The following is a 13,289-nucleotide window of genomic DNA, read 5'->3' on the forward strand; positions in this document are numbered from 1 at the left end:
CTAAGAGGATTAAGTCCAAGGAGATACATGTTCCCAAACCCCTTACAATACTATAGACATCTCCCATAGGTTATTGATCACATAAAGTCAAAAAGTCACTCAAGTCAGTGCGGAAACTCTCTTCAGCTTCATTAGGTTTTAATTAGTTTCATTATTCATTTTCCTGACTTCAAGAGGCTACACAGCAGCTCTCAATTTCTAAGTGCTCCTGGTTTCATTCATTTAACCACAGAGGTTAGGTTAGGTAAGACACAAGATCATTCAGCAGCAAATGATCCAAAATTCCAAGAGCATCTGCCTTGTGCCAATGCCCTTTTAGGCTGTTGAATACAGTATATTCATATGCTGCAGAACAACATATCACATAAAACAAATGTGTCTGCTAGCTGCATAAATTGACTATGTACACAAAAAACAATGCGGCAGTGAAAGGTCAGACCTGCTTCTGTCCAGTGTAAGAGCTGGAATTTCAGAGTAGGTGAAAATGGGAACTTTCACCCTTAAAAAGCCCAATGTACTCCCAGTCAACAAACACACAACTCCCCCACCTACCCAAACAACAAAAGAGCATGGAAAATATTCACCCTGAATGGGCTATTAGTATCTTCTCTGGGTAAAAAGACCCAGAGAAAAAAAGACATCTTTTTAAGGAACAAAACATTTAACACAACATTTTCCCTTACAAGTGAGGGCATCTCCTAACTCCACATATAAGCAGTTTTCCAACCCTAACCATTCTATGATTCTATGAGAGTTCCTGCCTCCTAAGAAATAACAGATTAATTCGCAGATGTGCTAGCTGCCACTTTTCCCCTGCCCTTTGCCCTCTCCACCCCATCAAATTCAAATTAAAACTTCTCTTCAGCAATACAGAATAATTAACACTTCAGATGCATCACAAATCATGGTTTGGCATGTCGTATACATGAAAAATACTGCAAGAATCAAAGCGTTTGCTGTGGTCACTGGCAGATAAAAAGACATTTCATGCGCTATTTAAGACCATGGAATGTGCTAGTCATGAATGCAGTATTTTTAATTCCTTTGACACTTCTAGACTAGCCATGCTATCCTCTCCCCCAGATAATCACATGCTTCATGCTTTTAGTATTTTCCATTTAGTAGTGATAAACCATTTCTAACCTAGTACAGGTAAACACAGAGGTCTTCATCTTTAAGACCATAGTCACAGAAACACATTGATTTTATTATTGTAAATCAAAAGAAAAGCATTTGGCTTTGTAGAAATGATTAGCTGTTCGAAAGACACATATGCACCATGTAAACATATCTTTTCCTTAAGTGTTTTTCTTCATCTTCCAGGACTGTTGCAAATACTCACTTGGCTTTCATATTGGCAAGTGACTGACTATAAATCTCCTACATGTAGAGATTAAATCAAGTCTTTGATACATCCACTCAGTACCAGGAAGATGCGTCACTGAACTCTTAACAGGTAGACTAAATCAGACATTGCAGAATAGTTATTTCATGTACAAATCAAGTAATCCGCAAATTTTAGCTATTTTTAACTTGGGCTACTCAGATCCAGCATGGAATCATCTGCTTGCCTGACTGAGTCTCACTAGGAATGGCTACCTTACCAACAATGTTCTGAGCAAGAAATGAGGGATTCTGAATCCAATTCCCACTTCAGATATAGGCTTCTTGTGTAGTCCTAAACCTTTTAATGCAGGCAGGGCATTAGTGGTAAGACGGGGCAATGCTCCCTCTCCCCACAGTCCTCTCTCCTGTAAGATATTCTACCTCCTCATCTACAAGACATTCTACCTCCTCATCTGCATCTTCTTTCAACATCCACCATCCACTGTTGTAGTATCAACTTTAGCTCCCTAAATTCACAGAAATAGAGCAAAGCAAGGTGGCAAAAAGATAAATTAGTCCATGTTCCTTTTGCAAAGGCATCTATAACACTGAAATCACGGAAAATGTGAAAGGAAAACATTCCTTTTGGAAATGATAAATTAAATATCCCCCCCCCTTGTTTCTTCTAAAGCTTGTATTTCCATTGTTACTGCATGCTCGGTAAGGTAACAGAAAAAGGAAAAATAGCACCATGCTGGGTTCTTAACAGCTACATGCTCATACAACATATTAATGCCAGATTGTTAGTTAACAGACATTGATATTATGTGGTATAGTGCTCTAATTCCCTTGGTACAAGGACTACAGCGTAACAAATAGCACTCCGGACCAAAGGGGAGCAGTTCCCATCTACTCACTTGGTGGCTCTGAGCTTCCATTTTCAGCAAGAAGCTGAGTTGCTATGGAAACATGAAGGACAGATAGGACATGTAAAAATGAAGCATACCACGTAAATAAGTTGTAAGAGGCAGGGGTGATAGAAAGAGAGGAGTTCTAATGAGGAAGAGTGAGAATGATACTGAATCCTTATGGTAGGTGTGAATTACCTGAAGAGGCTGCAAAAAATTGTGCTCTGCTGCTGCTGTTTTCCAGCCCTTCTCCACAGGGAGAATGGTGCTGCCAGATGCAGACCCCTCCAGTTGACAGGGAAGCCACTGCATGGCTCCTGCAGCAAGCTACTGCTCCAAGGGTCCCTACTCATGCTTTTTGATCCAGGAGAGTTTTGAATCTCTGAATCCAGTTTCAGGCAGCTACAGCATTTTTGCCTACTTTTGGCACAAACAGGAGCAAAGACTAATGCTTCTGATACACCTTTCTTTCTTACCTCCAAGCACTAGGGTCAGGGTACACACACAGAGGCAGAAAAAAAGATCTAACCATCCAGTAAGGTGTGAGCACCCTTAAGAAATAAGGCAGTTTTGAGAGAAGCTGAAAGCCCCTTGGGAATCCTACTAAGCACTCCACTCTCAAGAGCAAAGGCGGTCTTTAAAAGCACTGAATACAAGGATTACCAGAAAAGAAGGACAAAGATGAATGTCTCTACTTGCAAAAGGCATGGGAACAATGCAGCATGAGAAACACAAGCTGTGAGGGATTTCTCTACTATTCTAGGTAACATCTTCAAAAGGAAAAGAATTGTCACTGTGATATCTTGATGACTGGGCAGAGAACTATAGCTAAGAGAGGGGTAAAAGACATACTGGGATGGATAACACGCTTGGTTATATGGCTTAGTTTTAGGTAGTTCTGTGCAACTTAATGGTCTTCATGAGTCCCTTTCAACTTGAGAAGTTCTGTTTCTGTGAGTTCCTTTTTCTCCCATGGTGGTATCAGTGTGGCTGGTGTGAAGGGAGAACAGTATACACCCTCATGCAGTCTGCAGTCTAAATACAATTATGCAGATTTAAAAAATTATGAAGAAGGACATAAAGAAATGTGTTTTCTTCCACAGCTCCAGAAAAAGTCTGTGGCTTTTCTCTGTCCTGAAAAATCATACTTACACTTATCTGCAGTTCCTGTACCTGAAGATTCAGGTTTCACTCCAGGGAAAGGAAAAAAAAGATACAGAAAAGAAGGAAAACACCCAAGGATGTTAGGCAGACTGCACCACACTCAGTGAGGAGATGCATGCAGAGCAAAGTGCAACAAGGACAACAACTTCTACCATACTCACTGTCTGCTAAACGGGAAGTGGGTGCAGCAGTACTTGCTAAAGAAAGAGAAAGGAAGGTGAGGAAGGGAGTGGATTCCTATTAATTACTGCCAAAAGACAGAAAATTAAAACACAAATTGGTAAGATTTTGTCAGATCAAGCCTCTCTGGCCATAGAACTCAAAGTAAACGCGCTTCGCCAGACCTGCGTTTTGGCTCCTCTGCGAGTTCTTGCTGTAGACCAACTTTCTGATCACATAGGATCACTGAACACACACCACTATTCACCAGTATTCCCAGGAGTTGAAACCAATGCCATTTAAGGCCAGCAGAGATGCTGGCCAGCACCGTACATAAGCAAAACACAGAGTATGTAACTACTGTTTTGGTGAAGGCCATTGCTAAGTACCCTACTGCCAGCTTAGGATGTAGTGGAATTTGGAAATTATTTTAGTGTTTTGTCGGTTTGCGTTTTTTTTTGTACAAAAAAAGGTATTTTGATAGCAAAACCAAACACACCATATGCACACACACACTCTTGTGGCTTAACACACATCTGGGTCCCACCTGCAAACCGGCAAGAAACAGCTGGGGCTCAAAAGGAAGCCATTCACAAGGTCTGTGTGCAGCCTTTGTTTGTCTTCAGGTTTATAAAAAACAGGAAGTGCAGAAAACCAGCAAATTGTTGCGAAAATACAAATCCAGGTCCAGGTAGACTGATATCCTCCCAACCCCACAATTCTCATCTGTGCTAGCATAGCACCTCACCAAGAAAAATAACCCAACCCCCCAAAAAGTATGGACATACCCCAACAAACATTTAAGAAGTGTGTCAGTTCTCACATTCAAGTAGACACTTTAAATAATAGGGTAAGGAAAACTCATTATTATACCTAGTGTGAAAACACTAGGTTTTGGCTGGTGCCAAAACACAGTTTTTATATTCTTTCCTGTAAAATTTCTGAAACATTTCTGTGATCTTCAAATCATATCACACATGGCGACACCCAACGTTTTCCTGTTTTTGACTTTGTCCAAGAAAGGTAACACTCTGTGACTGGACTTCCAGCACAGATGGAATAAAGGTTTCTGTTGTACCAACAGTCTTCACACCACTGCAACCCAGTCCATGGTCTGAGATGGGCCTTGAGAACCCCAGAGAGCAGAGAAGGGATCAGAGAACTGAACGCTCAGAAGGATCACAGCTCAAGGCACAATGAAGAAAAAAGAATTATAACTTACCCTACAAGGGAGCAGAGTTAGGGACTAGAGACTGACTGATAGCTGGTCGCCACAAAAAAAACAAAAAGGAAAAGAACTCCACTACAAGTGTGATTTAATGTTTTTCAAATCCACGTACCTGTCCCCAAGTGATGAACATGAGGCTTGGCAGACAGACGTGTCCATGTGGCTGAAACAAAGCTTTTAATGCTCTTTTTTCCTCTCTTCTTAATTGGATCTTTTCCCTTTTACTGTGGTACTGATCTGTACAGGGACTGAATATCTAAAGCCCTTATCTCCCTTGCGTATCATGGACTACATCCAATTCAGAAGGGCCTACCAAATCATTTGCCTGAGAGTTATAATACTAACCACAATTAACTTCATGTAAGGGATATAATACTTCTACTGAAATTAACAGGCTCCAAGCAATTTAAGGCAAAGGACTGTGCATGTCTTCTGGAAACATGGCTCCCAGTTGACTCTTTGTAACTACTGCACTTTGCAATTCTGTCTATTCATCTGACCATTCATTCACCCATCTTGACTACCAATTCATTCATCCCGTTAAGAGGTCCACTAAATCCAAGCTTTAATGTAATAAAATCTTTAAGGAAAAACAGCATTCAAATCCTGTAATTAGCTTCAAAAATCTAAAGAGAAAAGTGACAGCAGCTTCATAAAGCTTGCTCATGATGTAATCTTGGGAATATCAACTGTTCACCACAAGGACACATACGAAAAACAGAATAATGCTCACTTAGATAGAAAGGTTTCTTTTAGCTACTATTGATTAACTCCGATTTGAAAGGCACAAAGCTATGGAGCACAAAATGTTTCACTGAACCCAGCTGACAATAAGCATATCCATTAAATCTCTAATTCACTTTGCTCTGGGAAGGGGAAAACATGCATTTTTTATTTAGTATGAGGTTTATTTACTTGAGTATACAATCTACACAAGTGCTGGAAGACTGTCCAAAGACCACGAACAGTAAAAAGTGAGAAGAGCAAAACCTGAATTTTTCCTTCAAGGTTTTGCTGTCAAAATTATGAAGATACTCAAAATTCTGAAGTTTTTTGTTGGTTTTCAATTGGTCTAAACCAGATCTGCAATTTAGGTAAAAATTTCTCCTGTTATTATTTTTTTCCTCCCTTGAATAACTTAATTTCATTAAAAATTGAAAATTTTTAATTAATTCATAAACATGAAGCCTTCCACTACTCCATTCTCTAGTCACCATGCTAACTATTATTATTACAAAATCACTAAGTTAAATGTTTGAATTGCATGCTCTACAATAAAGACAAAGATGTTAACCCCTAATTCTCTTCTAAATAGAGCAGTATTACCCATAGTGGGACAGCTATTCTAGTGTCAGTCTTGTTAGGAAGTGGACAGTACCAGTTACTTCATTTCTAAACATCCTGAGAGGAAAAGGTACTAGATTAAAAGCTAATGTTATGTATGTTAGAGGAACACTCTAGAAACACAAAAAGAGAGCGAAAGAATGCAGAGAGGCACTTACGTGGGTGAGGGATGCCTGCAGTTTTTCCATGGATGGAACACAGACAAAAAGAGAAGACGGAGATAGAAAAACAAAAAATAAATGTAGAAAGATGAGGCGATAGAGAACACAGAGCTGGAAAATCCAAATGCCACCAGCTGTCTCAAATCCAACCCTAGGGAACGGGGTAGGTTACAGTAGTTATCACAACAGACCAGACATCAATTGCAAGGGCTGGCTTAGTGTAGAGGGCCTGGGATTTCCAAGCATCAAGATGTATATACTGTCCCATACTGCTCAGCAACTCTAGTGAGGCAGAAGTTGGCACACAAAATCAAGACCATGCACAGACCACATGGACTCAAAGCATGCAGGGCTAGGACTGTTGCTAGCTCTGAATTCAGAAGATCCTGCATAGTGGGTTTCTGAAGAGCTATGAAATAGATACACAAGTATAGGTGTGATAGTAGGAAGAAGAATAGACTGTAGAACTTTAAGTGCAAGGGGAATGGGAAAGAACCCCAGGGTTGCAGGTGGTTGAATACAGTTCCCAACCTGGGTGAGGCTGTGTACAAGGATATGAGATCTCCTCTCCCTGGCCTGCTTCTATCACATCACCCCTACGCACTCTATACTTGCTTTTCCCTCTTTGTCTCCCTCCTGTCTTGAATTTCTCTCTGGTTTTTAATTCTTGCCTCTCTTGTTTCTGGTTGAAACAGGAGCAAAAGGCCAAATCAGAGCATCCTGATTACCCAAGTGAAGTAGACAAGAGGCTGCGGAAATTACCTTGCATGCTGCATAGAATTTTAAAGGACTGATTTTCAAGCAGGAGAAACCCCTTTCCCCTCCTTCCACAGCTCATGGCCTCTTAACTTCTGATTTGCAAAAAAACCTGCCTTGTGGCAATGACGCTACATTCCCTATGACCAACACCCTTCTCAACTCACTGCTTTTTCTTATTACAACTTCCCATTGCATAGCCCCTTCTCTTTGACAATACAAAGTTTATAATAGTAACCCATGGCACAAACTAGTGCAGATAAAATAGCTCCCCTGCCTCCTATCAAAGAAGGTTTTTAATTAGCAATGAAATTCACTACAACCAAAAATCACAATAAAACAAAGGTAAGTTCTGCAAGAGAAGAAGGTGTCATTCATGCGTGGCAGAAATTCCCTGGAGAGATGCAAGGAAAGAGAACCAGAGAAGGAGAGGGAGGACTCAATTTTACTTACGAACTGGTTGTGTCTTGAAGTCGGATGGCAGGCTGATCTCACCCACGCCCTTGCCATTGACAGCAGACAGTCTCACAGAGTAGGTTGTTTCAGGTTTCAGGCCAGTGATAGTGATCATGCCCTCCACATTTGCTTTTGCAGAAACAAGAGCAGGAAAAGTGAAGAAAAGGTTCAGGCTTTAGATCAACAACAAATGCCATGTTTCTCTAGTATACTTAGCCATGCTGGCCACATGTAACAGGCCCAGCCTCACATAAACAGTCCAACCAAAGCAAAAGGTCACAGCTACCACCTCTGTGTCAACCTGCTGATTAGAGAGGTGTACTGCCACAGCCTCTGTAGAAGGGATACAGCAGAGTGTTTGGTAGACACCAGAGGGCATCAGCCCTTGGCCTGTGCCACGGAGCTCCCTGAATTATGCTCTTCAAGACCACTATCATGCAGGGCTCTAACTTCAGTAGACATCCCACCTAAAGCTACTCATCTGTTGGGCTGCATCATCCAACTGAAAGCAAAGCCCTTAGCAGGAGAGACACCCATCCCTCCACTTTAAGAATCTATAAGAAGGTCATACACAATGTAAGAGATGGAGAGAACCTGCTGTGGGGTCATTGTGATATTAACAAAGAAATAAGCTCGATTTTTCCTGCACAGACACAAAGGGAAAAATGGGAAAAAGAAACATGACTCTAGCTATGATCACATCACTCCAGTAGAGACCTAGAAGAAGAATTTTGGCTCCAGCCAGGATTGGAAGATTCAGCTCTGAAATTGAACTCTGATCTTCATAGTCCTCCCAAATCAAAATTCCTTTGGCTTACTGGACTTAAGGATACATTTTAAGCAGTATGTATTCTTACAGATTGCTATAAATGAGACAGGGTGTAATGGGAGTTAGACTTGCTTCTGGAATAGGAGGGTTTATGTTCCAAAGGGAACTGAAGGGTAACTAGAAGAGCTGACAGACAAGGCTTGGAAAGCTTAGAAAGCACACAGTCACTCCCCAGTCAGGAAATGAAACCTCATCCAATACCAGGCACTGGGTTCTTCACCTCATTCAGTCAGAATGGTGTGAATAAGGAAAAGATGAACACAGTGATGCCACACATGCTCTGTAGACAGTGAAGGCTGTCACATACATCAAGCTATCAGCTATCAACTGGAAATTAAATATGTCACTGCAAAGCAGATGTTTTAAGAACTTATCTGGGGCCTTAACTTAGGAGCTGAAATTACAAAGCTATGAAACCCTCCACTCCGGCTTTCCCCTAAAGGAAAGAAAGCCTTTTGAGATGCAGGTGGGGGAGGTAACATTTTATCACCCTACCTTCTTTTGCATCATACAGCCTCGAATGCCATTCTCCCTCGCCCAGTGCCCTCCACTCTGCTTTGTACTTGAGGATGGGCACCCCGCCGGTAGCTTCAGGCTCATCAAACTCCACCTGGGCAGTACTGGAATACGGCTCCACTCTGTCAATGGAAGGAGAGGACGGAGTATCTGGGAAAGGAAGGGAAAATAACTAGTGATGCAGAAGACAACAGGAAATCAGCTCCAGTGGCAAAGAAAACAGAAAACTGGGAATATCAAACATACCCTTGTCATGGCTTCACAAAGAAGAGGAGACGGGTAGACCTGAGGTCCCCCTCAGGAGGGGAAAACTGTTAAGTGCTAATTAGACAGCAAAGAGACCATCTTGTCCCTCCTCTAAAAGGCTAGAGAGTTAGAGTACCTTCTTCAAAAGAGGACAACCAGAGCAGTGTAGCAAGAGCATCCTGGATGCTACTCTATCCCTACAGTGTCTTTCATATGGCAGTCCAATGCATAGCTTGACCATTCCTAAATCTGTCTTTACAGCAGCCCTGAGAGGACACCAGAGGCCCTTCCAATCTATCATGCAGTGAGATACTGGGCCTCTTTGGTTGCCACAGAGTACTCTAAGGTTTCCATCTTGTACTATATCCCTGTACTATTTGGGATATTTCATTGATGTGGAAAAGCACACCTGCACACTTAGGCACATACGCAATGGCCGTCAGAAATTAAAGAACAGAGCATTATGCATATGCATTTCCTTATCTCCCCACCTGGGATGCTCACCTGCCTGCACAAGAATGAACTCTGAGGACTCCTGGCCAATGCGGTTCACAGCAGTGCAGTTATAGTTCCCAAAGTCATTTTCAGAGTCTGGTGTCACCTATGGAAGAAATGAAGGCTCATGCTCAGATTAGAAAACACTTTCCACTCTGCACTTCGCAGGAGAGGGAAGCCACAATGAAGTACATGTGCTAACACTCTGCTGGCTGTCCACAGAGGAGAGTGCTGCAGCGGGCACAGAGTCAAAGGCAAGGAGGGGTGGTGTCTTCTATTACCCAATTTTCTTAGCAATTATGTGCCTGAAACACCACACAACTTGTCTACCCACAATAAGGTATGACAGAAGACTTAACTCCTTCAACATCAGCAACATCAATTGTTTGATAGTAATGAACCTTCCTGGCTGCATGTGCCTTCTCCTCTCCTTGCTTTTGCTCACCTCCAGATAGCTTGCTGATGGAGTGTTGTAGATCTTGATGTTGCTGTAGTTTGAGCTGGGAAGCAGCTGTCCATCCCGGAACCAGGAGATGACAGCACTGGGGTAAGCAAAAACCTCACAGGTGATGTTCACTTGATTCCCTTCCCAGGTATAGACAGCCACAGGGCCCTGAAGCTTGGGGGCATCTGAAAGACAGACACATTTGAAAAGGCAATTTAAGCCACAAAATCTCCTAAAGTAGCCCAATCTGCCTCACTTTAAGGACACCTTGTCTTGGGTCCAGTTTAATGTGGGGAAGGGAATCTACTAAGGAAATGGGAACTGTCTTCTTATATCAGGGGTGGGGTGAGCAATGTCTTGCAGAAGGATGTAAGAAGGAATGCTACTAGGTCCCAAAGGTTGTTCCCAATACAGTGTGGGACGCAGAGCAGACAGCATGCTATGCATCTAGGGAAGTGCATGCCAGGAAGTTCCCCTAGGGAAGAACTATGATGCACCCAACAAATGTGACTGTAGCAGATTGATGGCCCGGAATCTTCCCAAGGTGCAAACAGTACCCCAGCTGGAGACAGCTATAGCAAACATTTGCATGTATGCACACATCAACATGTCTCCACTAAAATGATTTCAGACCCAGTTGCTTCCCATGCCCACTACTCAAACAACACGTCCCTAGCTGTAAGTGCCTCAGTCTCACCATAGGAAATCAAATAACAGTCCCCCTCTAAATATATGAACGCCTTCCCCACCCCATTCTCCACTTCTTACACTGCACTTCAAGATACATGGCTTGGGAGTCCTGCCCGATGGTGTTGCTGGCTGTACATACATATTCTCCGGCATCTGTGTACTGAATGTCTTTGAGAGTCAGGGATGACACCCGGGCATGGCTACGTACTATGATGCGCCCATCCAGGGTCTGGCAAGAAAGGAAAAGAGAATTAGAGGCTGAGCACTGAGCCTGCGGTTGCAGACTAAAGGGATGGGAACAAGTGCCAGTCTACCTCTCACCAGCCCTCTAATGCTCATGTCTTCAGAAGTGATCACCTGAGGCCAGGTGAAGTCATGGGCATAGAGAGGCATTTCCAAAAGCAAGAAGATCCCTTGTCTCTCAGCATCAACTGCAGTGATTCAAAGCACTCAGGCGAAGGAAAAAAAAAATGAGACAAAGTATCAGATGCTACTAAATGTCTGCAGATAACGTCAAGCTTCTTCCCAGAATAGGACCTGTACAGATCCAGCTCTGGTCAATTTTTGCCACATGCTCTCACTGAAAACCTCCTCGATGGCTACTGTGTTTCTCTCCAATTTGTGACCAAAGCCCAAGTTCTCCATGAGGCCATGGGCTCATCCCTCCACCCTGGTGCTTGTGCAAGCTTTTTGTGCTTGTGCTTCAGCTTGGAAGCTTTACAGCACCAACTCTCTCATCTAGTTGCCAAAGTGGCACAAGCACAAGTGAATAAATTAGGAACCCTCTTCCTCATGGCTGTGCCTGCTGCTGCTGCCTGTCAGACTTAATGCAATGAATGCTCCAAGAAAACTAATTTTCCTGGAAGATACAGGACAAGAATTGAGATTATAAGTAAAAGCCCTGGGATATATTAAACAGCCACAGGCACTGAGCTGTAGCACTAAGTCCATCTCTACTGGTCTCAACTGGTCAGATTCTCTGGGCCTGAAGCCTCTTTCTGTTCCAAGTTAGTGGTCTCAGCCACCAAGACTGATGAAGTTTCTACTAGTAAATGTTAGTATAAACTCTGTTAGTATAAAAATAACAAAATACCAGCATATGATCATTACAGCAAAGGTAATTTACATCCAGTGTCACTTGCCTTTTCCCCCCTTTGTCAACATCTAACACAAACAAAAGAGTGCTGGGTAGTCATGGTAAAATGATAACTTTACAAGTAATGCAAATGACTCTGAAGATGAAACTCTGTTTCTTAATGCAAAAGGCTCAAGGAACAAAAAAGAAATATCTGGAAAAATACTCAACTGAAGAAAATGAAGACAAAAATGTCTACCCAAGAAAGCATGTTTCGTTTATTCGGATTTTACACCATCACATGCTAACAATTCCTGCCTATTAGAGACACAAATTTGTGTGCCAGATACAGATATACTTGTCATCCCTTCTCCTAGCATCTTTGATTTTGAGGACTGTGGATAAAAAAAAATGCTTCACAGTAACAGGGAGACAACCTAAGGGACACAGGCAACAGAACTCATGCCATAGCAACTGCCACTTTACAGAAAAGGGTATGATGGTTCTCTATATTGCCAATTACTACAACTTATCCCAAGATACATGCTGGTGTTTTTCTCCAAATTCAGACAATACCATGTGGCACAGTCAGGATGTTCAAAGCTGGCCTAGATTTCAATACTTCAGTGCCAAAGGGGAAGAAAAGAGACAAGCGGGAAATCCATTTCAACCCCTCCCCTCCACCTTTTGGATTTTGCAGTCTTTTCACAAAGAAGTATCCATGACTTAATTTCATACAGTTGTATCTTCACCTCACCTGCTTTCCACACATCATTACAAAACGATGTGGACATTACACCCTGAAAGCCTGACCACTGCTGTAAGTTCCACTGCAGGAAGACAAGTGGTCTCTCCTAGCTCTGTGCTTGCACTGCGCTAACCAGAACTCACCTGCAGCTCTTAATATTTGTAAGGTTGCACTAATTCTCAGGTACCAGAAAGGCATCACCAGTTTCTGGTGTAACCGAGGTGTAATTTTGCTTGTAACAGAGTATTTTAGCATCTCTTGGTGACAACGTGGGGTTTGTTAGTGTATGCTGGTAATATGACTTCCAACAATTCTCCAGTATATGCAGGACTAGAACTGGTGAACTGAGACACAGAATCATAGAATAGTTAGGGTTGGAAAGGACCTTAAGATCATTCACTTCCAACCCCCCTGCCATGGGCAGGGACACCTCACACTAAACCATGTCACCCAAGGCTTTGTCCAGCCTGGCTTTGAACATCGTCAGGGATGGAGCACTCATAACTTCCGTGGGCAACCCATTCCAGTGCCTCACCACCCTGACAGTAAAGAACTTCCTCCTTATATCCAATCTAAACTTCCCCTGTTTAAGTTTTAATCTGTTACCCCTTGTCCTATCACTACAGTCCCTAATAAAGAGTCCCTCCACAGCATCCTTATAGGCCCCCTTCAGATATTGGAAGGCTGCTATGAGGTCTCCACACAGCCTTGTCTTCTCCAGGCTGAACAGCTCCGACTTTCTC

The 13,289-nt window shown here is 42.5% G+C and overlaps 1 protein-coding gene across 9 annotated transcripts in view; it reads right to left on the reverse strand.

Moving 5' to 3' along the window:
• The window catches only part of NCAM1 (neural cell adhesion molecule 1), a 104,408-nt gene that overhangs the window by 23,341 nt on the left and 67,778 nt on the right, over nucleotides 1–13,289 (reverse strand). For 6 of the 9 annotated variants that reach the window (XM_062608656.1, XM_062608650.1, XM_062608655.1 and 3 more), the window contains 5 exons: nucleotides 10,802–10,952; nucleotides 10,034–10,218; nucleotides 9,598–9,694; nucleotides 8,827–8,997; nucleotides 7,500–7,631 (listed from right to left, as the gene is read on the reverse strand). In XM_062608656.1, coding sequence (XP_062464640.1) covers nucleotides 7,500–7,631; nucleotides 8,827–8,997; nucleotides 9,598–9,694; nucleotides 10,034–10,218; nucleotides 10,802–10,952 — 736 coding nt within the window. Of the gene's footprint in view, nucleotides 1–6,287; nucleotides 6,303–7,499; nucleotides 7,632–8,826; nucleotides 8,998–9,597; nucleotides 9,695–10,033; nucleotides 10,219–10,801; nucleotides 10,953–13,289 lie in introns of all 9 variants that reach the window. The other 3 variants (XM_062608651.1, XM_062608649.1, XM_062608652.1) reach the window with 1 other exon arrangement.

Source organism: Pezoporus occidentalis, unplaced genomic scaffold, assembly GCF_034315485.1.
Source record: "Pezoporus occidentalis ecotype Australia unplaced genomic scaffold, CSIRO_AGI_Poc_V1 ctg130, whole genome shotgun sequence".
Taxonomy (NCBI): domain Eukaryota; kingdom Metazoa; phylum Chordata; class Aves; order Psittaciformes; family Psittacidae; genus Pezoporus; species Pezoporus occidentalis.